Below are 26,877 nucleotides of genomic sequence, written 5' to 3' on the forward strand. Positions count from 1 at the left end.
AGGTGAAAAAAAAATAGGTGTCATGGAAAAACCTTAATATTGCTATGGCAAACAGTTCAAGAATATATACCTCAAGGTGTTTTTTGTAATTGATTAGGGTAATTATATTGCATTTTAGGAATAATATACAAAACCTAGATTTTGGGTAAATCTGGTATAATCGTATTCCTTTAGGATTGAGTTTTCTACTAAAAAGAAGTATTTTTATATTGTATTTTACAACTTTAAATACACAGAGGAGCTGTTTTCACTGCATTTGTTGCATTTGCAGACATACTTCTGTAGAAATTTAGTTCAAAGTCTAACATCGAGAGTCCATGTTCTAGCTTATATGTTGATGCAAGAACAGAGTTAAAAATTCAGTTCTCATATTTTCTATCGACTTGAAGGATTGAAGTGCCTTCTAAAATAGTCTTTTGTTTTTTTTAACAATAATCTATAGTTGCTACAGAAAGCAGCGTTTGCAGCAGATACCTCTATCAGCAATCTAATTCAACTTTATGTCTGACCTGAAAACGACAAATATGAAGCAGCAATTTCATTCTCAGAATGCTTCTGAATCTTTCTGTAAACAGTAATTGACAGTATCAGATCTTTAGTTTCATAATTCCTATAAGCTCCAACAGATAAAGCTGACAGATAAAACTGTGGTGCTTTAGGGTATCATCTTGACCTGTGTCACACAAGGGTAACATGCAGCAGACTTGGCAAGACAGAACACATTCATATTGTAGTAGTTCATAGTCACATTTTGGCTTAAATCTACCAATGAATCTGTCTTTGTACTGATGTACTAGTACACACTCTATGCTTTTACTCCAAGCTGTGAGATAGGGTGAAAGGGGAACTGTTGTGTCCAACTTGTTACGAAATTATTTGTAATAGCCAGATATGGCTGGATTATCAGATGCTCACATAGCAAGCCATCTGATGTTTCATGTTCTCTTACAACACTAGGAATGTAGTAAGCCACTCACTGGTATTTCTTTTCCCTGCTTAATAATTACATGAAGGAGCTTCATTATAAGTTGATATTTTATTGTTTAATTTGCTATTTATTTTTTTGCTGCTCTTGCTGAAATAAGACATGAGGAAGTTGTCGTGTATATGGTTAGTCATTCTTTTGAAAAAATTACAATTTTTTACATTTCTTGTAGGCACTTGCAAGAAGCCTTATGTGGCACTTATTGATGGCATCACAATGGGAGGGGTAAGTACCTTGGTGCGATATCTAATATAAGTTGTTTTAAAGGAATGTAATGTGGTGTACTTGAGTTGCATGAAGCATGTACACAGTGTGTCAAACATTTCAATTTAAGAACAAACATTTAAATCCAAACATTTTGTATCTAGCTTGTCAGACTACATTGCTGTTCTTCTGCTGTTCTTTGATAGCTAGTGCTGCTGCTTCCTCTGAGAATCTGCCAATAGGCTTTAGAAAAGAGCACAATCTTGTCACTGTAGTGAACACCACCCAAAGGTTTTCAGAACACTTAAGTGTGAGTTTGTGGGTTATACAAGAGTTGAGAATAATTTTCCACTCAACATTTATTAGAAAATAGAACTATGTAAAAATACATCTAAAAGGCAAGTCTTTGAAAAAAATGGAAAAAAAATTCATTCAAAGCTATATTTAACAGATGTTCATAACAAGAGTTCTGCATTTTCCCATGAACTGATTGGGAAATGCATCTGCAGACTCACCTCTGCAGTATTCCCGGATCATAAGCTACAGGATCCTGATATCCTTCTCCAAGGTCACATCTCATTTCTAAAGCATACGAATGGAGGAGACTCCGTCACATTGCTGGTTATAGTCAGTGCTAATAGTTGTTTTAGCAATTGTTGGCTCTAAATACTGTGAGTAGGTAGTGAATGGCAGTACCATGCTTTTCTACATGTTGAAATGCTGTTCACTTCAGTTTGACATCTGTTGGATATATGTGCATCATAGTAGGGAACAGAGTACAATAATCGAGTTATTTTGAACAATGAGTTTGACAGTGATGTCTGTCTGCCGTATTGTCACTTAGATTTATGGGTGATGACAAGTATTCCTGGACTGCTAATTACAACTGCTTCAATACAGTTCTTGACAGATAGTTTTTTCTTGCTGCTGAAAGTGAAGATTTAAAGGATCTCTGTTATGGAGTGTCAATAGTTATGCTGGAAAGCTGCTTCAATGTGTATGCTGTCAGGTCATTAAGCCAGTGGAGTTTTTGGTTTTGTTTTTAACATCTGCTTATGTTAACATCTGCTGTCTGCTTATGATATGAAGTTGATGGTATTTATTGCCTAACTTATGCAGCTGGAATATAAGAGAATATTCCTTCCTAGAAGGAAGTTAGTTTCTTTCATCTGTTCTACAGAGGCTTATGTAGTTTTATTTAATAAAGACATTTGAAACATGATGTAGATCTTAAAATGTTATGCAACTACTCAACAGCTAAGGGGACCTTTCACTGCAGGACCTGATGACTAGAAATGTATGTTATCTTGCTCGGAAAGAGAAGATAGAAAAAGATAGAAAAGATAGAAAGAAAAGATCTCACCTACTTGTCCAGATATGTCACCTCCAGGGTTTTTTGTTTTTGTTCGTTTTGTTTTTGTTTTTTCTTTTTGAGAGCTACTGTTCAAGCATTTTTGTTCTCCCTCTGAATTTGTTTTACACTTTCCTACACTGCAGCTTCTGTTCTACTGCATTCCTTTTCAATGTTTTAAGGAATAATCTCATCAGGTGTGTTAAACTTTGCCTAAAGCAAACAAGTAGAGGCATGAGCATGGAAGACCTCAAAAGCTTTGCATGAAGTACTTTTGTCTTGCACTTCTCTAAAACATTATTTTGGTGTAATAGCCTAAAATACTATTTCACAAGAGGCATTTTGCCTTTTCTTGCATTGGGCTTCCTGAAATTAAAAAAAATAAAAAGATGGAACAAGCATATCATTCCAAAGTGTGAATATACACACTTCATTTCTATTAAAGCATACAGGGTTCTGTTGCCCACTCTTTGGCTGGGTCTGAGAGCCAGGATTTTAGTTCTTGTGTGTTATATTTAAAACTTTGTGGTACCACCTCAAAATCCCACACTGAAGTCATGGTTGTCTTTCACGTCAGTGTGACAAAAATATACAATTTTGGTGGAAAAAGTATGCAATCTAAGGTAGGGGAAGAAGCAGTTTGGTCTCAGTTTATGGACTGCTTTTAAACTTTCATATAACCTTGGATGCTATTTATTTTGCAGTGTTAGTAGAGCTGCAGTTTACTCTGAGATAATGTCCTTTAATGCCCTTCCTACAGGAATGCTTTTTTTTTTTTTTTTTTTAAATCAACACACTTTTCTCCTTGCGGTACATAGAAGTATCTACTGATGGTTTAACAAAGGAGGTCAGCAGCAGTATTTCTCAATGCCTATCAATTTTTGTGTATGTGCTCTGTGGTAGTTTTGAGCTGCGTTCCTTTCAGCTACCTCTGCAAGATTAGCGTTGATTTGTCTAAATGGACCAATGTTCAAGCAGGAAAGGTGTGCTAGCTTCCTTCTTTCTCCACCTTCTTTTATCACTGTTGTCAGCACTGGGAACCCCCATCACTCCTGACCTTAACCAAACAAAGCTTGCAGCAGCTCTTTTCTGTTGTGGTTAAAATAGGTGCACTGCAGTAAGATTTTTAGGTTAAAACCACTAGAACAAACCTGGTCATGGTTCATCTTATTATCTTGTTTTGCTTGTTGCATGGAAGTTCTCTATCCTACTATAATTATTCACTGGAACTGCATTCATACAAAGGAGTTATTCTGTTCGTGGTAATTAGATGATTTGTTTTAAATCACTCAAACACTAGGGATCTATGTTTCAGATTAAATATGACCTTATTGTGTCAATTTCATATGCTCAAAATCTGGATTAGTCCCTGCAAGTGGGAGCTAGGAGCATTTGTCATTTATGAACCACAGTAACTGTCATTAAAAACAATGAAACACAACAAACCATGTTCAGAACTTTAGCTTTAAAAGCAAGTGGTTTAAGCTTGGGCTTAAAAATCATGAGACCCCTCTTAAGCGCTTCAATTTCACTCTACACCATTTATCTATGAATAAAAATGCAACCATGTCAATTTCAGCCATGCTCAGAAATGCAGGTACTCCTTTGTAGCACCGTGCATATTGAGTGCAATGTTGTTCTAATTTAAAATTGGTTAAAAAATCCAGCAGTGTATTAGAAACTCAGTTATTACGTACTCAGGTAATAAAATTTGCTATTTATTCACAATTATCTTAGATTTGTGATAAACTTGGAATTGTATTCCAAAAAATGAACTGGTTCCACTTCAGTACTGTTCTTTAGAGTCTGGTAGGTGATACTCTGGAGAGCTTAATTAGCCAACAGATGGGGCTGTGGAGCTTTTCTCTGCACCTTTTTGTATATACTCTGTAGTTCATCAGAAATTGGAATTCCATATACGTCTGTCTTTTAATCTTTTTGTACTTATTCAGCTTCAGGGCAGTAGGTTTGAGTGACAAGAACATCTAATGAAGCAAAAAATGATGGTATTTTCCTAGAAAAAATAGCGAAATAAATTTTAAATTTTAAATTCTGCATTTTACATTCCACATGTCAGTCGAGGGAAGTGATTGTCCTGCTCTACTCTGTGCTGGTGCGGCCTCACCTTTAGGTACTGTGTGCAGCTCTGGGCACCACAGTACAAAGAGGATGTAAAACTGTTGGAGAGTGTCCAGAGGAGGGCGACAAAGATGGTGAAGGGCCTAGAGGGGATAACGTATGAGGAGCGGCTGAGGTCACTTGGCCTGTTCAGCCTGGAGAAGAGGAGACTGAGGGGAGACGTTATCACAGTCTACAACTTCCTCATGAGGGGGAGTGGAGAGGCAGGCGCTGACCTATTTTCCGTAATCACCAGTAATAGGACCTGCAGGAACGGTGTTAAGCTGTGGCAGGGGAAGTTTGGGCTGGATATCAGGAAGAGGTTCTTCACCGAGAGGGTGGTCACACACTGGAACAGGCTCCCCAGTGAAGTAGTCACTGCACCAAGCCTGTCTGAATTTAAGCAATTGGACTGTGCACTTAGCCACATGGTCTAAACTTTTGGGCAGACCTGTGCGGTGCCAGGAGTTGGACTTGATGATCCTTATGGGTCCCTTCCAACTTGGGATATTCTATGATTCGCTGTTAAAGGGTGTGTCCTATTGAAAGGGACACAGGCATATACTCTCTTGTTGCTTAAAAAAAAGTATTCAAATTATTATAGTTGACTTCTGACCATAGATTTTTATTTTGTTGAAAATTAAATACCTGGACACTAGACAAGAAGTGTAGAATATTTAACAAAAACTTTTTTTTGTTAAAAAAAACAAACCAACCCTGCTTTATAAGCTCAGTCAAAATCCATGTTTTTGAACAGGGTTTTGTCACAAAATAAATTAGTGTTGAATACTCTTTCTCACAGACTAACCCTCAGAAAGATTAAATGTATTATAGTGATTTTGAGTGGTAGCTTTGAGATGGTTGGACTTAGAATTTAAGGGGAATATTTGATAGCAAATAAAAAATATGGGGCATAGATCTAGGAAGTTAGTGAACGTGGCCTTGTGTTAATGAACGAAAGCTTTAGTTTCTTGGACATCAACTATTTTATATGTATTTGCATCCAAAGTACACCTAAGAAAAGTCTTTAAGTATATAGATCTTTAATAAGATTGACTTTAGAACAATGTTACTAATGAATGCAAAGAGCTTAAAATTCGTGTTAAGCATACTGTTGAAAGAATATACATCGTCTTGCAAGATTTCTTTAGAAAGCAAGCATTCATTTAAGGAAGTTGAGCAAGTAGTTGTGGTGTTAATAATGAAATCAGCATTGTTTTGTCTGTATAGAACTGAGTTATGTCACTTTAGTAGTCGTATTATAATAAGTGCTTCACCCTTAGAACTCATTGGGCTAACTTTATCTAAACCATACTTAAAAATTCAGTGGCGTGTTGTCAAAGCCACATCATTTTCAGGAGCCAAAGAACATTGCCATTAGCTTTGGGAGGAATCTGAGGAGTCATATACAAAGTACTGTCTTCCTTAATAACATATTCTAGCACATACATGATTAGAAACTACCTGAGCTAGGCTTTATTTCAGAACCACAGAGTTAATAATCACCAGTAATCAGTTACCTCAGTGTTCATCTAGTATTTTTGATGTTAATTAGCCTTTGTCTTCAGACGGGCCTGTGGCAGTTTCACAGCTGAATTGCATGCTTTGTGAAAAGCAATTTGCTGCTGTTACAGACCTATCACTCAATATTATTGAATACTTAGCTGCTTAATTGTTTATAAGGCCCAAATAGGTCCTAAAATTTTAGTTTTAATTTTTAATATTTTTAGCATTAGCAAGTAAAGTCTGTTGCTTAAACATGGGCATTTTTGTTTTTGAACAGTTAAATTCAGTGTTAAACCTTTAGTCTGACCTGTTACACAGTATATTTGCTAAGCTTACAGATTTAAGGGTTACATGATTATGTTACGCTTCTTGCTTTAACAATTAATGCTTTGAGTTTTGGGTTGAAAAAACATCTCCCTCCATCTCTTATTGGGCAAGTAGACTTAAGCTTAATAAGGTAACACACGACACTTTCAATGTAGAAATGGTGGAGTTTGACAGCATTGCCAGCTCTCTTAAACCCTTTCTTACAGCCCCATTCTTGGAGTTATTCTGACAATCTCATTTTCTAATCTTTATGTTTAGAGAGAGGAATAGGAAGTTGGAATTTGAATGTAGTTTGCAACTTGGAGAGATAGAGGTCACCCAACCTTGTTTCCATGGCCCTGCTCCCTCAGCTTTTAGGCCTAGTTGGTGACAGCGGTAGCAGTATGAAGTGCTGACTGCTTTGTTCTTTCCTCAGTAGAGAAAGACCTCAGGTATATTTATTGCAATTTTGAGAAGACTCATTGATTGGCTCTTTGGAATCACAAGTGGCTTTCCATGTTTTGTCAACACACACATCAGCACAGTTTTTTTAAGCAAGGGCTTTGAAAGTGAGAGTCTATATCTAAGGTACTTAGGTAAAGTATTTTCAAGGTGGCTATTAGAGAGTTTAAAGTACTGTTTGATCCTCCCTTAGTCACTCAGGTAGTAATGACACATACATTGAGATTTAGATAACAGAAGTACTGAGTTGAGAGGATCCTTGAGATTATTCTTTTGCGCTTTGAAGTAGTGTTAAATATAGAGTGATGAGGGCTTTGGAGATTTCCACCTAATGCATTCAGAACTTTCTAACATCAGGAATTTAATTTTTCTAGACATCCTACTCTACTACTTAATTATTCTTTCATGATTTCCCTAGTGTCTAATTTAAGACTTCAGCATATATAGTCAATATATTCCTTAATCACAGCTCTCTAAGAACATTTTAAGATACTTTCCCAGCCATCTCACTTTAACTGGGAAAAGACTAGTTCTTTAGTCTTTACTATAGATTAATTCCCTTTGTCTTCTTGCAATCCTCTGGAATCTTTCTATTTGTATACTTTACAGTTCGTTACCAAAAACCAGACCGTGTTTCAGCTGGGGAATTCATTAGCACCAAGTAGAGCAAAATAATTATCCCCTATATATGATAGAAATATTCTATCACAAGTAGCTCACGCAAACTAAAGCCTCCCAAAACATCAGATGCTAGGAAGTCACCACATCTACATACTCTTAAAGCCATTATTCTTACCTCTTTCTGCTTGCGGAAAGTAAACTTCTGTCACGGTGTATTTCCTTGTCACTTACCTTTTACCAGTATTTAGTTCTTCTTTGAATAGAACTTGTGTGTCAGCATCAATCTTGTCAAGTTACACTTTTCCTGAAAGACTATTTAAAAAAAACCAAGCACTTACTTCCTCTTTGAATAAACCTGAGTGTTGTATCACCTGGCATTGCCTTTTATAGCTCCACCACATCAAGCTGGTTAGGCATCCCAGATGTGTTAAATCTAGGCTAAGTGAGTACAGTTCCACCCTTTGGTGCCTGCTGTAGCATAGTGTCTGAAGTAAATTCTTTTTGCAGTAGCATTTCTTTATTGTTTCTATTAAGATCCTAGTTGATTTCAGGTCTGGAAAACTTTAAGGCATTTGTTCTATAAAAAGCATGCTTGCAACCTTGCATTTGATTTTACTTTTGTAAATGTAGTTGATTTCATTTTATTAATATCTGTCTGTTCTTGTTCCACAATTTCTCTGAAGTGAGATGGTTTTGAATTCTGATCCTGCCCTTCAAAGTAATAATACCTTCCCAAAATGTAATTTGGAAATTATATCTATACATATATATATATATATATATATATATATAAAAAACAGCAAAAAACAACGAACAAAAAAAACCCTTGTTATTTCCTCATCCAAGCAGCTAATGAAAAATATCAAATAAAACTTTATTAATGATTGGCTTCTGTATGACCTCAGTAGAGGTGCCGTCTCAGTTTGACTGCAAATTGCTGATATCTTAAAATACTTCCAGGTAACTGTGCTCTTCATTTAATAGTGATATCATCTAGGCTATGTTTTCTTAGCATCATAAACTTCGCAGCTTAGAATATGATTTTTTTTCATAATGTTGCTTACTGAGTGATAACGTCAATTTAATGTAAGCTACAGGGCTATTTAGAGGTTCCAGAGAATCAGATGGAAGCAAATCCCTGAACCTACTCTGCAGTTTGGAAAAACTACTGTTGCATATCGGACCATTCTTCCCTTCCGGACTACAGATTCAAAATTACCGCAGCCTTTTATGTTGTAGTAGAAAGTGTGAGCTTAGTGCTCATATTTAACTTTGCACGTGTGTATCAGTGCCACTTGATTTTCAGCAAAAGATTATAGTTGCTTATATTAGAGGAATCTGATTTACTTTTTAAGGCAGGTCTTAGGACCTGACTCGTAGGTCTTTAAGGCAGAAATTTGCTTAGGTGAGGTGTGCATCTTTGCTCCATAATTATTCACTGTTGCATCAAGTAGAGTCCACTTGTCTTCGTGAGGACTTAAGAAGAGTTTGATGTGGGGGAACGATAACATTTTAATGCTCTTCCAGAAAAAGTGGAATACTTCTCTTTTAGGCTTTTAGTTTGCTTTAAGCAATAAAAGCTTTTCAAAACTTTGAATAAATAATTTTTTGGAGGGAGTTTGCAGTGTTTTATTTCAACTCAAGCCTGGCATCTTGGTGAAACTTTACCTTACAACATTCTGAAAAGCTAGAGCCCTTCACACTATTAAAATATCTGCAGTCAGTTTTGTTTTAATTTATGCCCTAGAATCTGCCTAGAATATTGACATACTAAACCTGGATAAGCTGCTTTCCTGTTCTCTCTTTCTCTGCTTTTCTCTCTCTGGCTCCCCTAGAAACTCGTACTTGTATACCATACAGAAACTTCTTGTCCATTTGTTGTCTATGCTTCAAAGCTGAAGGAAGCTTTTATTGTAAAATAGAATAGAGATTTTGGAAGTAGTTATCTGTTGTACTTTGAAACAAACCTTTGTGAGATTGACTTGTGTACCTCTTAGCTTTTGTAATATAGGATGTTGAAAACAATGCTGAAGCAATACTAAAACAGGATGCACTCTTGGCTGATACTACGCTATATTGACCATCTGGCTTGTGGGTCTGCCTGCTAAGCTCCTGCGCTTGATCCCAGGGACAAATGGCACACTTCATTCTGTAGCTAATCGGACTATAATATCAGCAGTTTTTGACATCAATAAAAAAAATAACTACTGAATGTTCAACGATTTGCACGTGGTGCTATTCCCTAAAGGGCCAATCATAAAGCACTGTCTTGAAAACAAGTATTTTAAACTATGGGTTTGAAAACAGTAGTGGTACAGAAAGTAAAGCTCCAGTCCTTCTTTCAAATCTACAGTGAGTGACTTCTTTAATGTACAACATGAAAAGGAACGGATACCACTATTTTACACGTAGAAAGAAAGGCAGACTTCCTTAACATACATGTTGGCATTATACAATTGTACTGCACTTAATATTTTTGAATCACAGAACAAATGTTTTTTGCATTTCTGTGCAGTGTAATGAGGTAGAGATCACATCATAGAGTAGACATCACTTGTCTACTCTGACTAAATTTGAGGTTCTAAGTTGTACTTTCTGTATTTTTTATTTTTATTTATTTATTTGTGAAACCTGTGTATGTTTATAGGAGTGTTTCTTTATGGCTTCATGGAAACCTTTTGCACCCTTGCACTGTTTAGTGTCATCGCAGATATTCTGCGTGCTTCTGTATGGATTCATTCTTACCATTTAACACCACAGTCTTTCTTGCTAGAAGTTCTACTATTTTTCTTTAGTTCTGGGCCTTCATTTAGAGTCTCATATTGAGAATTTTCTCATCTCATTATTTCCCTTTCCTTCCCTTTATTATAGATCAAGGACAAACGTTCTGAAGAGAATTATCTTTGCCTGCTTCTCCATCCCCTGTTAATTTTTTTCATTTCCCAGAAGACTGTGAATGCTTATTTTCTGCTTGAGTTAGTTTTAATGTCTACTTTATTCTATTATTTAAGAATTTTTGCCTAAGAAATGGAACATCATGACAAAATTCCCTTAGTTTGCACGTCACCTCAAATAATTACGCTCCTGTTTAAAAAAAAAAGTTGCATGTCCCCATCTTTAAGAACAAAAAGTGTTTTCTTCAGTTTTAACAGAAAACCTAAAAGCTTAGTTGTGTGTTGATGCATCTTTCTGAAATGGGTCCCATCTCTTTCCTGCCTTCCCTGCAGATGTTAGGATGTGGCTAGTCCAAATCTTTGTATTTCTTGCAGTAGCTACATTTTTAGGTGTTGCAGAGGAACAATGCTTGTCTTCAAGAATTTTAGAAACAATAATTAAAAAAAACAAATATAGTTAATAAATAAGTCACAGTAAGATAAAATAGTGAAAAGGCAAGAAGGTCTACCTCCTTACTGTGAAGGCATGCGTTTGACTGCCACTGCTGCTTCTGCATGAATTTTGGCTGGTAGTAGCAAAATCAGAACAGGGATTTTCAAAATTGAATCTAAATTTTGTTTATAAAAGACAGTCATTGTAGCAGTGCTGGTGTGGCCTCTGATTTTTTTCAAGTTCCACTGTTAGAAGAAATTGACCTAAATGATTACTATTAATGTAGTTGAGCAAATTTGTTTAAATAATCAGAAGTCAGGAGAACAAGTTACACTTCTAGGTTATCACACAAGATATTAATGAATTAAGGGGAAGTTTTTAGAATGATGTTTGAATTTGTGGTGAAGATAGAAGTAAACTTTAGGAAACACACAACTGGAATAAATTCTGCCACTGGTTTGTGCCATGAAGCATCAGAGTGTTCACCAAATATTGGTTGTCATTCATAGCACGAACTTTCTTACAGGTTTGGCATTAAGCTTTAAGGAAAACACTTCAGACTGAAACATCAGATATTATTACAGGTAATATTATCCAGACGGTTGTTCTTCTGTATGCCTGTAGAAATTTGGAATGGGATGCTCTAGCACATAATCAGTATGTGGAAATTAATATTTCATATTTAAATTGTATATTAAATTAATAGTTTATATTTTAAAACAACACATTGAGATGATTGAAAAGACCACCAAAAGCACTGTTTTTAATGATTTTTTAGGATATTTGTATAAAGTTGATTTATATGTCATCAACTAAAGAACGTGATATTCTTAGTCCAGATCTATTGTAAAATATTGCTCTGGTTCAATAAATCATCTTGCCTGCTAGTATTTACTGATAAAAACAGATTATACTCTTTGGAGTGGTCCATGACATTAATGATGAACAAAGATTAATTTTGATTCAGTTTAAGATTTGCTGTGTCTGGATGCAGGGGATAATGCTCTTATATCAATGATTTTTGATCTAACATAGCTATAAGCCTCTGGTGCTCCCTCAATCAATTTCACTTGTTTACTTTGCCAACTAATGCTTTTGTGAACGTATCAGCAGACAAAAATCGCTGCACGTTGTCTTTTTCACACATCTGTGCTCAGATATATTTGCCCTTTGTTATATTATGCCCAGTTTGTCTTGTTGATTGCCGCATTTCTTTTGTGGTTCTGACCCTACCAGGAACTGCATTCTCATTTAGTTTAAAATGTCTAATCGTTGCATTTGAACTATTACCAACAGGACTTTCACTGCAGATGGTATTGATATTAGTATTATCATGAAATTGTTTGCTTGTACAGCTAAAAAATCTTCATCAGCCTACTGAAGATGAGCTCCTTTTCTGTTTGTATTTCTTTTATTCTGTCTCTTAAGCTTCCCTAGGCAATGACTCCTTTGCAGTTAGGTTATTTAGTAAATAGTCAAATATGGTTTATGGTTTTGCTGTGAGATAGATCTACTTCTCTGTATGTGAACAGATGTTTATTCAGTTAGTAACTCCAGTGCTTAATGCTGCAGGTGAGTATGAGCATCATTTTGTTGTTGTATGTCGTTCAAGAAGGGCATATTTATTTTGCACTGTGTGGTTTTCTGTTGTGGTGGCCCTCAATTTCTATTAACTTTCTTAGATATCTTGAGTTCTCTGAATGACTAATGTGGGTCATTTTCAATTTAAGATAATACAGCATACTTTTGAGATTTATAGTAGCTGTATTCCATTGCTCAATTTATATCAGTAAACTATACTTTGTTTTTCATCAGAAAAGTACTTTAATAAGGTTCTGTATTCATCATGAAAAATATGGAAATAATGATAAATTTTCTATACACACTCACATAATGACATTTGAAATACTGTACTGAGTTTGAAATCATGTGTATGGGAAGTAAAATTGAGATACTCCCATTTTCAGAAGCTTGTTGATTAATTTGAACAGAACTAAGAGATCTGCAAACAATATTTCATACCTTCATAAGGTGTGCTCTAATAGTAAAGTTGTAACACGCTACATTTATTAAGATTAGTATCCTAATACCTATGCAGTAGTAAATTTATAATCTGCAATCAAACACCATTATCGCCAATCTATCTGCAGTAAGGCATTTTCAGACTACCATTTCTGCTATTGTATATGTTTTTGATTAACTGATATAAAAAACCTTACAGGAAGATTGTTTAAATTGGTTGGTTGTTACTAAGCACCGTAACTTTTGGTCTCAGTTTTTAAGTATCTTTTACAAAATTAAGACATGCAGTTGCCTGTAGACAAAAAAAAGGTTCTTGCCATTATTAAGATAAATGATCTGGATTAAAAACCAAGCCTGATTCACCGGAGAAATAGAATAATAGAATCATTTAGGTTGGAAAAGACCTCTAAGATCATTAAGTCAAACCATCCACCCAACACTACCTATTCCACCACTAAACTATGTCCCTAAGCGCCACATCCACACATCTCTTAAATAGACAGGGTGGCAACTCCACTGCCTCCCTAGGCATCCTGTTCCAATGCCTAACCACCCTTTTCATGAAGAAATTCTTCCTGATGTCCAGTCTAAACTTCCCCTGGTGCAACTTGAGGCCATTTCCTCTTGTCCTATCACTTGTCACCTGATAAAGGGAACTGACACCCACCTCACTGCAGCCTCCTTTCAGGCATGTGTATAGACTGATGAGGCCCCTGCCTCCTCTTCTCCAGACTAAACAGCCCCGGTTCCCTCAGCTGCTCCTCATGTGTCATTTTCTACTCCCTTCACCAGCTTCATTGCTCTCCGCCGCCACATGCTTGAGCAACTCAGTGGACTTCTTGTGGTGAGGGGCCCAAAACTGGACACAGTACTTGAGGTGTGGACTCATTGGTGCCAAGTATAGAGGGACCACCACTTCCCAAGGCCTGGGCAGGGCCTGCCTTTCTTAAACCCGTGCTGACCGGGTCTGATCACCTGGTTGTCCTGTACGTGCCAGGATAGTCTGCTTTATGACCTTCATTAGCACAAAAGTCAGACTGACAGGCCTGTAGTTCCCCAGATCCTCCTTCCTACCCTTCTTGTAGGTGGGTGTCACGTTTGCGAACCTCCAGTCAGCTGGGCCTCCCTGGTTAGCCAAGACTGCTGGTAAATTATTGAAAGCAGCATGGCAAGCACTTCCACCAGCTCCTTCAGCACCCTTGGGTGGATCCGACCGGCCCCATAGGTCTGCGGGTGTTCAAGTGGTGTAGTAGGTTGCTAACCATTTCCCCCGGATTATAAGGGCTTCATTCTGCTCCCTGCCTCTGTCTTCTAGCTCAGCAGGCTAGGTACTCTGAGGTGAATTAGTTTTACCAATAAAGACTGAGGCAAAGAAGGCATTAAATACATCAGATTTTTCCTCATCTCTTGTCAATATGTTTCCCCCCACACTTCAGAAGGGATGGATATTCACCTTTGTCCTTCTTTTCTTGTTTATGTACTTATAAAAACTTTTTATATTGTCTTTTGCTGTAGTGGCCAAATGTATCTTGGAAAAGTCTGAAGCAAGAAATTAGCTTTAGTATGTATTTGAATCACAGAATCGTCTAGGTTGGAAGAGACCTCCAAGATCATCTAGTCCAACCTCTGAAAGAGGTTGAAGATCATGAAAGGGAGGTCTCTCACAGTGCAGGGTATAGCACATTTTAATGAAGACATAATAGCATTTAGGCTAGTATGTGTAAATGCTGGGGCCATTTAAGGTGAAGTGAACACAGCCCGACTGCAGATATTTCAATAGTGTGAAGGGCCTCCTAGACGGGACTCTAGCTGTGTAAGGTTCTGGTTTAAAATTGAAAAATATATATATCAAGAAATGGAGGAGGAATGCGTTTAGACTTCTGATTGGAAGAGTTTGTTCTTTACACAGGATACTTTTAAACTAATACACTTCTCTCCTCTAGATTAGATGGAGAAGGTTAAACACATACAGTGAAAGCTATTAAAATAACCATTTGGGAAGCTGCAAATAAACACATGAAAGCATATGATCAGCAGTTTAATAAATTACTGGAGTTTGTACCCTCAGAATGTTAACTCATTTTTCTCACGTAGTTTTATCTTAATGTTGGATCATTTCAAAACAATCTTCAAATAAATAAGGATGTATTTGTGCCATTTTCTTTACAATGACTAAGAAGAAAATACAATTTTAGTCTTTTAAATATGTATCTAAATTAAGCTCTTATCTATACCATAGAACTTGAAGGCTATCTAGAAAACAAATCCAATTATGGCTAAGGCACTTGAGAAAGTGAAATCTGATTTAATTCTTTCAAAAGAAAATTACTTCTTTCAACTTTTTATGAGGAAAACTCTACAGTTATTTTTATCACTATAAAAAGAACAAACTTGAAAGAGAAGCAGTCTTCGTGGAGTTCACACTCCATTCTTTACTACTTAGTACTCAAGTTGAAAATTTGATTCTTTTTTCTTATATACAAACTACTGATTACCTAGAAAATAAGCCAGGAAAATGTTTTATGATAAACGGTATTTGTATTCTTAGATACAGCATTAGAAAACAACAACAACAACAACAAAAACAGTTAAGAATTAGGAAAAGCAAAATGGACTTGCTTTATTTTATTTCAATTTATCTTTATAAAAAAGTTGTCATTACTGCTGAACATGCATAAAAATGGCACAAATATTGTGCTTTCTCTTGCTATAAGAAAGGCTTTGCTCAATGCAATGAAAATATGCTGGTGTGATACAATAAAATGTTGAAAGTGACAAAGTCACATTTCTGCTTCCTTTAAGAATTCTAGAGCTTTTTAATGAATAAATGAAGCTTTACATACAGGGCTGCTGCCTTTGCTGCTGCTCAGATGAGATAGATCTACAACCAGTCAAGTGAAAGAGCTGAGGGACAGATAAGGTATGAGATGTAATTGTACCCTCTGCAAATAAGATTCAGGTTTTGCTCAAAATCCATTTGCCTCCGTGAAACAGCAGTTGCCTGTGTATATAGGTTTGGCTTAGTCTCTGCATATAAAATCAAATACAATAGTCAGAAATGTTAAGTGTCCATTTCTCAGGAAATTAGACTGGAATCTTAAAAGCTTCATAAATTTATATTAAAAACTGAGAATGGCAGATACTTATTTTACAGGAAAAAAACCTTTAAGATGTTTTCATATTTAATCATGCATCACCCTAATGGAATAAGTGGTGACAATTAATTTCTTGCTGGGCAGAAATGTACAAGGGGCCAGGAAAGAATGTATAAGAATGGTGCGAAGAAATGGATGTAATTTTTATTAGCTTGAGATAACTTTGTAAAATTTTAATGTAAAACTCACCCAAAGATCCCTGTAGATAAGTGAAATGAAAAGATGTTCTACTGTCTTCTTAAAAGCCTATCGAACATGCAATGCTGGTCCAAGCAGGTATCACTCAACTAATCCCACTGTTTTTGTTGGGAAGCCTGAAATATTGTGAAGATGTTTGTGAAGACTAATAACCTTAGTTGCCATTTTTCTAATATCTAAACAAGTAGAAATGTTACTTAAAAATTGATTACATCTTCATTATACTTTGACTTCTTTTAAGCAGAGATACTAGTTTTAATGTAAAAATTGGTTGGATAGGAGGATAACAGTGAGGAAAGGAAGTAAGCTGCAACAAAGTGAGAGAAATATATTTGTATAATGACATTTGTGAAATATTCAGTAGAGGGTACTTGTCTTCAGCTAGGATCTACAGATTTGTATTGGTATGTATTATGTAGTTAAGCTTTGAGAAGTGAGGATCCTTTACTCATTTGTTGTGGTTGTGCCAAGTAATCTCAATATTATTGATGGAAGTGACCTAAAAGTAGTAATTTTGTCAGATAACCATTTCTCTTTAAATATGTCAGTTTGCCTATTGAACACTTTTTTGATATATATTTTTTTTTTGGTGAAAGGAAAATGCATCTTTTTCTTGGGCCTTGCTGCTGCTCAGTGCCCAAATCAGAAAATATGATAGGCAAAACCAGGAGCTTTACAGGTTTGAAAAAATACCTCATCAGAAAAGTCTGCTAGAGAAGAAGGCTAGGTACTTCGCAGTGTGAATCTTATTTCTGACTTGGAGAACTACAGTCCCCGGGTTAAGGAAGACTGAGTTTCTAACCACAGACTTTGAATTTTAATCAATAATGCTGGAGGCTTTTCCTGCTTAAAATACTTCTGTATTGATAAAGTTGGTAATTATCACATAATAATAATTAGCTAGTATTTCTTTTAAAAGCATAATTACAACTTCATGCAATTCATGTATATTCCAAAAGTATTGGCCTTTTCTGTTGTTGTTGATGATAGTTTGTTGAAGTATATGCGAAAGTTATAGATAATATAACATTAGCAAAAGAATATCAACTTGCTTAGTAGTCTAATGGAGAAAAATGGGGTCACTTGTTGCTGTTGTTGCTGTCACTCATGGGCTATTTGTAGTTAATCTCTGTATGAGTCAGCAATCTTTTAAAGCATGGAAAGCTATTTCAGTCAAATCATGAAGGTAAAAAATGCTTTATAGGTCTTTGAACCATAAAAGGCCATTTAATACTTTGTTGAGATGTGCATGGTAAATGTAACATTATTTAATTGTAGAGCAAAACAGGAAGTGTGTTGCATAGGATTACGGTTATAATTATTTTCACTGGTAATTTTATAACCATTTCCTTTGTTTGTGCTCCATATGTAGGGAGTTGGCCTTTCAGTCCATGGACATTTCCGAGTTGCTACAGAAAAGACTCTTTTTGCAATGCCAGAAACAGCAATAGGTAAGTAGATTTTAACAGATTATCATATGTTAATATGTTTCAAGTTTCACTGCTCATGTAAATGGGATGAGATACAGTTGACTGAAAGCGATAGCAATAATGTAAGAGTTTTAAAAAGGAACTGGAAATGACCATATATTGAAAGTATTTTCTATTAAATTAATAAAAACTTGTCTCTGAATTATGGAAGGTTGATCATTGAGGTTCTTAAAACAGGCTAGACTGACACAAAAACTATCAGGATATGATGCTTTAAAAATGGAAGTACATGTGAGGAACTAAGTCTTTGCTACAGGTATAAGCAGATAAAGTCAGAAGATCCCAGTGCAAATGTGCTAACCATTTTACATTTGGAACTCAGCATGGAGACAAACTACATGATCCGCAATGTTCATGAGAAATCCTAGCTTTTTAAGTGGATTAGTAATGTAGATCAATTGTAGTTGTGTACAGATTGTGCACAAGATCACTTTTTTTTTTTTTAATAGCAACATGTACCTTGCGTTTTCTGATGTTTGATCCTACAACCTATGTCAACTCTGAGATGTACAATTGAAAATTTTATGGCCCTGAGCTACATAAGGAGGGTGGTGTGCCTCAAGAAAAGTCAGATTACAATGAACCTTCTTATGAAATCATTCACGTTTCCCTTGAAGACAATACTGGTACCAACAGGGTATCCACACCGAATGTATTACTGTCTGACTTCTGGATTCCCTTAATGCTTTCTCTATGTCTAATTCCCACCTCCTGCTTACCAACAATGTTTATGAAGATTGCTTAAAACCTATTACCTATCCTGCATTTCTGTCCTCCAGAGTTTCTTAAGTTTTTATATCATTCAGAGGTAAAGAACTGCAGGATGATTGCAAATGTTCTTATCTTTATGTCCTCAAATAGAAGAGTGCGGCTGGTCTGTAAAATATGGCCCTGTTGAACACATTTGTTCAGAATAGAGAACCTTATCTGGTGCTTAAATAGTTTAAATAGCACCAGATATGGGGTTTTTAAGTTCAGTCTTAGTTTCACTTCAAAGAATTAGTAGTAAGGAGTATTGGCCATTACTTCCTCAATAAAAGAATTTCCAATTATGTAATGATAAAGCTAAGAAATCACAGGAAAAAAATGAGGAATCCGTTTTGAAAAGAGAATAAATATAATAATGTCATCACAGCTAAATTTGATACATGCTTTGCTAGTGATTAGATTTTTATAGTGTCCAATTTCTTCCTCTGCTGAAGGAAAACGTAGTAAACTTAGATAGTTCAAGTATTAAAGCTATAATAATTTAGTAAACTCCTGAGGCTAATGAACAGTTGTTCTACAGGGAAACTATTTGAAGCAAAGATTTATTTATTTTTTTAAACTAACAGTAGTTCTTTTGCATATAAAATTATTCTAATAAAGACACCTTGTTTTCTTCTTCAAAGGTAAAGATACAGGTAGTCTTATGCTAACAAAGATTATGTACTTTACATACATTTCCTGTGTTTACAGGGACTTATTAAGCACAAATAGACTGTAAAGACATGTAAAGTAAAAGCTTAGGACTTGCTTAGGAAAGAAAGTAATTAAAACCCTTTTAGGATCTGTTAGAAGTCAAACCACTGAAATCTGTTTGGGTTTAAAGGCTTAGCTGTTTTGATCTCTGTGGTGTATGTTTAAAATGTCTAGCTGCCTAGAGATTGTATTAATTGAATTTTTCCTTATATATTTCAGAAGGCATTATGCCTTTTCTGTGAAATGAAAGCAGTGTTCATTCATCTGCTACACTTTCACACCATTGCTTATGCACTTAGCACCATAAACAAAAGGTGACATTTATATGCCATTTTGCAAATAAAAGTTCTAGACTGTAGGAGTTTCAAACTGATATAGATAAGATGAAACATGGGAATGCAGTTGAGATGTAGGAGGAGGGGGATTTCCTCCACCTTCCCTGGTGGGAAGAACAAAAGATGAAAACATATTGTAAGAAATGGGCTTTAAGGTGCTGTTAGAGTAATAGCAGACACTTTCTTGTATATCCGTGTAAGCTTTTAGCTTTCTATAAGTAATTTACTAATAAATCTCCAGCTGCCTCTGCAAGAAAAGGTGGAAATGTTATTGTGGTACCTTTATCTTTTGCTTGGCAACTACATAGACAATTTAACAGTTGGGATTACAGTGAAGCATGTTGCATGCATCTCAAGGCTCAGGCTGCAAGTCAGTGTTACAGGCACAGGCTTTTCGCCTGGTCAGCCCAGCAGACATTCATTCTCTTACTTTAGTAGGCATTTGAAAAATAATTAGTTAAAAACATCAAAAGGAAAAAAAAAATCAAGTATATGGAATATGTTGAGAAACTCAATAGTAAGCAGAAAGATCTGAGAAGCAGTATTGAGAGCATTAAGAGAAATACTTAGAACAGGGACAAGAGGAGTAAAAATTTATGAGGAAAGGAAGACAGGAACCTCACATAGGACTCAGTAGAAGCTATAGTGGTCTATACTCTTAAGCAACTGAGTAAGTTAAAGTGGATTAGCTACACCTTCACTAACCCTGCTTGTAAATTCTGTACTAATTAAAGAGATCTTCATTCAGTTTAGTTTTTATTGACTTCTGAAGCAACTTAAATTCATTCTAGTTTATTTAGAATTAATTTTCCTGTGTATGGCCATATGAAATAGCCCTATAAATCCCAAGATGAAGATTGCTTTTCCTCTGGAATCTGAGGGAAACTAATGTGACCACAGGAAGAATAATACTTCAGCATCAGTATTTTAATTACAGCGAAGAGGAGAAGGTTGTTGCAGTTCTGATGGATAGGAAGAATAGTATAGTTGCCTTTTTGCTTTGGAGGGGATTTGTAAGAGAACTTTCATTTTGAAATGAAGGAATTATTTTGCAGTAGTAGGAAATCCAAGAAGAGACAGATGAATAGAAATATAAAACTAAATGGCAGTCTTGGCATCAACATTATATATATGATGGCTCAAACTGAGAAGGTAAAATGTGGAGTAGACTATTCATAAAGTGACTGCAAATGAAAAAGAAGGTAAGTAATGAGATGGGGATAATACAGCTTAGGGCTTTTGAAGGGTGCCACCAAGACATTGAACATTTTAGAAGAGCTGTATGTCTCAGTAGCCTGTAGGATGGGGAATAAATCAGTTAATGGCAACACCCATATCAGCAGGATTAACTGATAGGAAGTGGCTCCTGAAAACAACTTGTGATGTATTTGAGGCTGCAGGACTTAGGGAGGACCAAAAGGGAGCCAGAGGAGAGGTTGAAAGATGAGTGAGAACATAAAGCAGTGATGAACTTTTAGAGATTACTGAGAGAAGACAATGAAGTGATGATTTAAAGAAGCCTTCCCTTGATTCCACCCAAGGGAGAGGAATATTCAGGACCCACTAACTGCCCACATCACAAAATATTTGCAATAAGTCCTTATATAATACATACGAGTGACTCTTTCTTGAATGGAAGCAAATACGTGTGAGTGAAAAATTGCCATTTTCTATCAGAACACCATTTAAACTCCTGTGCATCCTAATCTTGCCCATTAGTTTTTGCTTTGGCAAATGTTTTCTGAGTTTCTTATTTGTAATATGCTTTCTGCTTCATTTATCTTTTTTTTTATTTATCCACTCAACCCCACCCCACAATTAATTTATTCAGAAGACTTGCAGTCTCATGAATCCCCCACTGGTGATTACTTCCAAGTAGTAACTGTACACTCAGTTTCTTTCCATTTGATTTCTGAGACTGAGACAGCTAAGCTTAAGTTTTCTTAAGTTTAAGTATACTAGAAGTTACAACAGGTGTTTGAATTTATTTTGTGGGTGATTAATGTACGTAACAGAAAAAGGTAGATATTGACAAAGTGACAATTTAAAATATTTAAGCTTTCCTGTGGAAAAAAACTGTTTTTCCATACGCTTTGATAAAAGCTATATATTTTTCAGTTATATCTTTTATTAAAAGTTTTATATTTTATTCACATTTTTTTTAATTACCGTACTCTGTGGAGTACAAAAAAGTAAGACAGTCACTACACTGGAAAGTTTTATAACCTTTTAAATTGCTAAATTGCAGGTTAGTCATAGTCCTGTCAAAGGACCAGGCATTAGGACAGCATATAGTGCCTCTGCTTTCAGGAAGTGTTGGAAATATTGTTGATCCATTAATGAATTGTTAGCCCCAAAATTTGGTCAGGCTTTCTATACAAGAGGTTCTTCATCAGTTTAAGATTTTTATCATAATAGAAGATTCCAGAGAAAAAGCAGTTTCCAGTTTGAGTTTGCACAAATGATTCTATAATTCCTTGTCAGTTGTTTGCTGAGAGAACACTCGACTCTTCAGGCATCTAAGAATTTCTCAATTTGTAGGCAAATAGGATGAAGACTATAGTCTGGTATATGTTTGTAAATTACGTGCCAGTGGAAAGAATACAATTTGGAAGGTGCTCAAGAGTTTGCTTTTAGCAAGCGTTTAGATGACAGAGAAATGTCAAACCAAGTCAAAGAGAAACCGGGGCAAGAAAGCCACGGCCAAGTCAGGGAGATGGAAGTGGGACAAGCAGAAATAACAGAGTTACATGCATGGCTGGGACAAGTTCTTCTCCCCTCACTTTCTTTTTTTTGTGTTTTGTTTTGTTTATTACAGGCCTTTTTCCTGATGTCGGTGGAGGATATTTCTTGCCAAGACTTTCAGGAAAGATTGGCTATTACCTCGCGCTAACAGGATTTAGGCTGAAAGGAAGAGATGTGCTAAAAGCGGGCATCGCTACACATTTTGTAGAATCTGAAAAGGTAAACTGCTAACCAGAGCTAGCACGGGCTCATCCTGGCACTGCAATGACAAGTTTGAGTGGTTGAGCATACATTTAGCAACTTGAGTGTACGCAGAGGTGCATTTGTCTTAGCTGGCCCTGCCCTGTGAACGGGAGCTGTCAGGTACTCTCAAGCTGTCCTTATAACACTTGCCAGCTAGTGACAGCTTTGCTTGGAAGAGGGAGCAAATGTTGCTGTCGTCACGGTGCTGCTGTTTAAGGGCATGATTTGCTGAGCATAATAGAAGTTGCTTGAAAAATGGTATGCTCTGTCTTCATCCTCTCTTACTGCCATCACCACTTCTGTAGTTTGCTTTCTGGGTACAATTTAGATAAGTGTCTGAAATGAGTGGTTATTTATACAACCAGGAGTCTCTAATTTAGGTAACAGCCAACTAATGTGTTCTTGATCAGTCTCCTTAATAGATATCCTATTTGTTTCTTACAGCAGCTGTGAGAAAATGTAAGAATTAGCATATTCAATAAAATCAGAGTCATAACGTTCCTGTACTTTAAGAGAATATACGTGAAGGAGAAACAGCAACTGGCTCTTTCGCTATGAAAAGATTCATGACTGTCATTGTGACTGCACCGTTGGAACGGGTTGGATATTCAAGCTAGCAGATACTATTTTGAGCACAGCATGGTTGCCAGGCTCCTGCTCTTTCCCCTCAGAAAGTCTGGCTTTACCTGCTTCAGCTGCAGCAATGCACTAGGGGTCTGCTCAGGAAGCAGTTTTTTGCTGATCACTGCAGACACACTTAAATCCAGATGGTTCAACACTTCTGAAAAGTGAACTCCAGCTCCTTGTATTGCTTACTTGGTACTTCTTCAACACCTGGTCAAAATGTTTTGTGTTTTTTTTTTTTTATCTCTATGTGTATGGTTAATGCATGTATACATAAATGCATTTATACTATAAAGTACTACTGTAATAGCAGTAATGATTCAATAAGTACATTTTCCTTTACTTACTTTTAATTAAATCTTATTTTCAATAGCTACCTGACTTAGAGAAAGACCTGATAGCATTGAAATCTGCTTCAAAAGAAAATATTGCAGACTTACTGAACTCTTACCACATGAAGGTATTGTGAGTAATTACTGATATCAAGCAGAAATGTTAGTTAAGTGTATGTAAATACAAATTATGTTTTCATGTTGCTAATTATTTGTTTTATGGTTATAAAATAATGGGTTTTCACACTCCTTGCACTCTATAAAATATTACTTCATAGCACTAATGCCTACAGTGGTCAAAGTTGAAATTTAAAAGTCTTTCTTTACTTTTAATTCCTGTTGTGGTCAGCAACTTCTTTCCTTCTGTTTGTTCTATACAGGTTCCCAGCTGGTAGCATGATGATGCAGAAAATACACTGCTGTTTATTTTTTCCTGTTACTCTCTGATTTCTAGCATGCTTTACAGAAGGCAAAATATATAGCCATTAGCAGAATGAGAGTGGTACGTGATGGCAACTGCAGTCTAGGGAGTTATCCTGAAATCCAGGGTTTCTGACAAACACAAATGAAAGGGAAAGAACCATAATTGTGCTCCAGAGGCTGCAAAAGTTACAGTGCCAGTTATTCAATACTAGGCTGCTCACTTTGAAGTGGATGTTATCTTTCAATCCCCTTTTTCGTTATTGACCTGAAGAATTACGCTAACTTTATGCATTTGATGTGAACTTTAGCATTATTGTGATGCATACCATCTGCAGGCAAGGTTCAAAGTCTGAATTTAAGGGCTTACGTTGTTCCATTAATTTCTCAAATATTTTGCAAATTCGTAACCTTGAGATAATTAGAAGACTATAAATAAGCACAGCACTTATCTATAGGGTCCATATTAGCAGAGTGCAGATAGGTTCTAATGAAAGCATATGAGGTCTTCAAAGCAATACTTTCCTGGGGAAAAAGATACTGTTCTCCCAGTGGACAAACCCGTAGATTTTGGAGGTGAATTTAACTGTTTTGATAACATGTGTTTAGCATTTGTGTTAGCCCCACATAACAATGGGCATGAAAATAAAAGGTTTTGGCTTTACAATGGATTTTTTTCAGCGGCTATTTCAGCTGTATTGATGTGTGTTGTAATTTTATTTCAAAAGAAAGGGAACTTCTGGAGCCAAACTGGGGTTCACTGAAATTAGTCACCCCGAGTATTATTGCCCATTTGTTTGGATTTAAAATGAGCAGTGCTACTCTTGCTATTTCTGCTCTAGAATTACTAAGTTCATAAATAAAGATTAATTAAAAAATACATTGGATAAGTTAATGGCAAATAGTGGCACTAAATACTTCGACAAATAGAAAGCTATGAAATAGAATTAATGATATGTTGCAGTATACTGCTTTACAAGATGACATTTAATGGAAAAGGAGGCTGCATATTTTTAGTGATCAGAGCTGAATTGACAGGGAGCCTCTTCCTCAGCTTCAGCTGCTGCTGTTGAAACATATGCCTATGTCCCAAGCCCCTTAGTGCCAGAAGATCTAAAACATTTGACAACCTTTCCACATAAATTTGTCAGGTCTTTCCAATCTTTTAATTGTCTAAAATTTTGTAAAATCACTGAGAGAAGAAAGGTACACCATACCTTTTTTTTTTTTTTTTTTTTAACGCATGCATATATATGTATCTGTATACATCTAAGGAAACCAAACATCTCATTTTCCTGTCTGCTACATTCTCAGGTTTTTGAGGATATTTATCTACACTGGCTTTCTTAGTATGTTTGATAGAAATGTATTGATAGAATAATTGTGATTACTTGCATACAATATAACCACTCTGTCAAATGCGCATATGTTCTAGCTCAGAGCAAACACTGCATGAGATGACACCTTTAACATTCACAAGATGAAGTGAGAGGTTCATTATGCATACTGTAAAACTAATTCATTAAAAACATCTTATGAACATTAAATGTTCATTTATGATATTTCTGTAACAAGTCACTGAAATTTTTCAGTACTGGTAGGCTTTTTCAGACAGTCTAAAATAACCAAGTAAAATATGCATTTGCTTTTTAAATAGAGCAAAATTGATCAAGAAAAGGAGTTTGTACTTGATGAACATATGGAGAAGATTAACAGGTATTCATGAATCTTTCTTTTTTTTTATTCCTTTGGACAGAAAACTTCAAGTTAAATCCAGTAGCAGTATCAATGTTCCAAAGATAAGGTGATGGAGAAGTTAGTCATTTAAACATTTGTTTTTGGGGTGCCTTGTGAAGCTCATTAAATATTTCAGTCTTCAGTATATTAAATACTTTTGAGCATAATTGCCTGATTTGTATACCATTCTTTTAAACAACCGCCCTATGGCACATGAAAATAAATATTTTTTATAGAAAATTGGATAGGGTGAGTAATTTTCATCTGGAGAGGACACATTACACAGCACATTCATGTTCATTGGAACAAGGTCATTCATATGATTATTTGGGACTTCTTTGTATCAGAAAAGAAAGCAGAAATAAGGGTGAGCAATAGGAAGCTAAAAATCTTGAGGAAGGACAACAGTAACTAAATGTGGAGATCATGGAATCATAGAAGGGCTTGGGTCGGAAGGGACCTTAAAGGTTATCTAGTTCAAACACCCTGCCATGGGCAGGGATGCTGAAAGGTGTTGAAGATGAATGGCATTGGCACCAAACCAGTAGAGCGGAGCTGATAGTTGAAAATGTGATGCATCATAAAAATATAAAAAAAAGGACTGATGGTAGTAATTAAGGTTTTTAGATAAATATCAGAACTAACGTGAGGTGTATTAAAACACTAGAGATCTGTAAAGGAAGAGGAGATGCCTGTCAACTGAGTTACTTAAAATTGAATGACAGGGAACACATTGCTAAGAAAAGCCAAATCACCTGGTTAAGCTCTGTTTCTAATTTTGCAGTTACTAGCATTTCATAGGGAAGAGGAAGGCTGAAGCAGCAAGGCAGTTAATGTGTGTTTTTTTTTCTTTTAGTCTTTTCTCAGCAAATAGCATGGAAGAAATTGTTAAAAAATTAAAGGAAGATGGTTCTGCTTTTGCCATTAAGCAGCTAGAGGTAATGCCTTTGTGTTATTTCTGTTAGAGATTAAGCCTGATTCTGTACTTTCTCATCTTGGGACAGTCTATAATCACCTTATTAATGTAAATAAAACTGCATAACACCAGTAGATGCAATCCTCAAGTTCTCACATGCAGTCATATGGGATTGCAAGCATTTCTACTCTGAGAAGAATATTCCTCTGTGAAACCACAAAACAAATGTCATTATATGTTGTCTAGTGCAATCTAGTAAAAAACAGATGCCCTTTCCTTTTTCCCCCCCCCACAGTCAGGGGTTGATAGTGACAAAGGT

At 35.9% G+C, this 26,877-nt stretch overlaps 1 protein-coding gene across 2 annotated transcripts in view; it reads left to right on the top strand.

Moving 5' to 3' along the window:
• Positions 1-26,877, top strand: part of HIBCH (3-hydroxyisobutyryl-CoA hydrolase) — a 45,474-nt gene that overhangs the window by 5,349 nt on the left and 13,248 nt on the right. For both annotated transcript variants that reach the window (XM_040562236.1, XM_040562237.1), the window contains 6 exons: positions 1,158-1,210; positions 17,628-17,706; positions 22,360-22,505; positions 23,527-23,613; positions 25,563-25,621; positions 26,499-26,580. In XM_040562236.1, coding sequence (XP_040418170.1) covers positions 1,158-1,210; positions 17,628-17,706; positions 22,360-22,505; positions 23,527-23,613; positions 25,563-25,621; positions 26,499-26,580 — 506 coding nt within the window. The remainder of the gene's footprint in view (positions 1-1,157; positions 1,211-17,627; positions 17,707-22,359; positions 22,506-23,526; positions 23,614-25,562; positions 25,622-26,498; positions 26,581-26,877) is intronic.

The sequence above is a fragment of the Cygnus olor genome, chromosome 6, assembly GCF_009769625.2.
Source record: "Cygnus olor isolate bCygOlo1 chromosome 6, bCygOlo1.pri.v2, whole genome shotgun sequence".
Classification (NCBI taxonomy): domain Eukaryota; kingdom Metazoa; phylum Chordata; class Aves; order Anseriformes; family Anatidae; genus Cygnus; species Cygnus olor.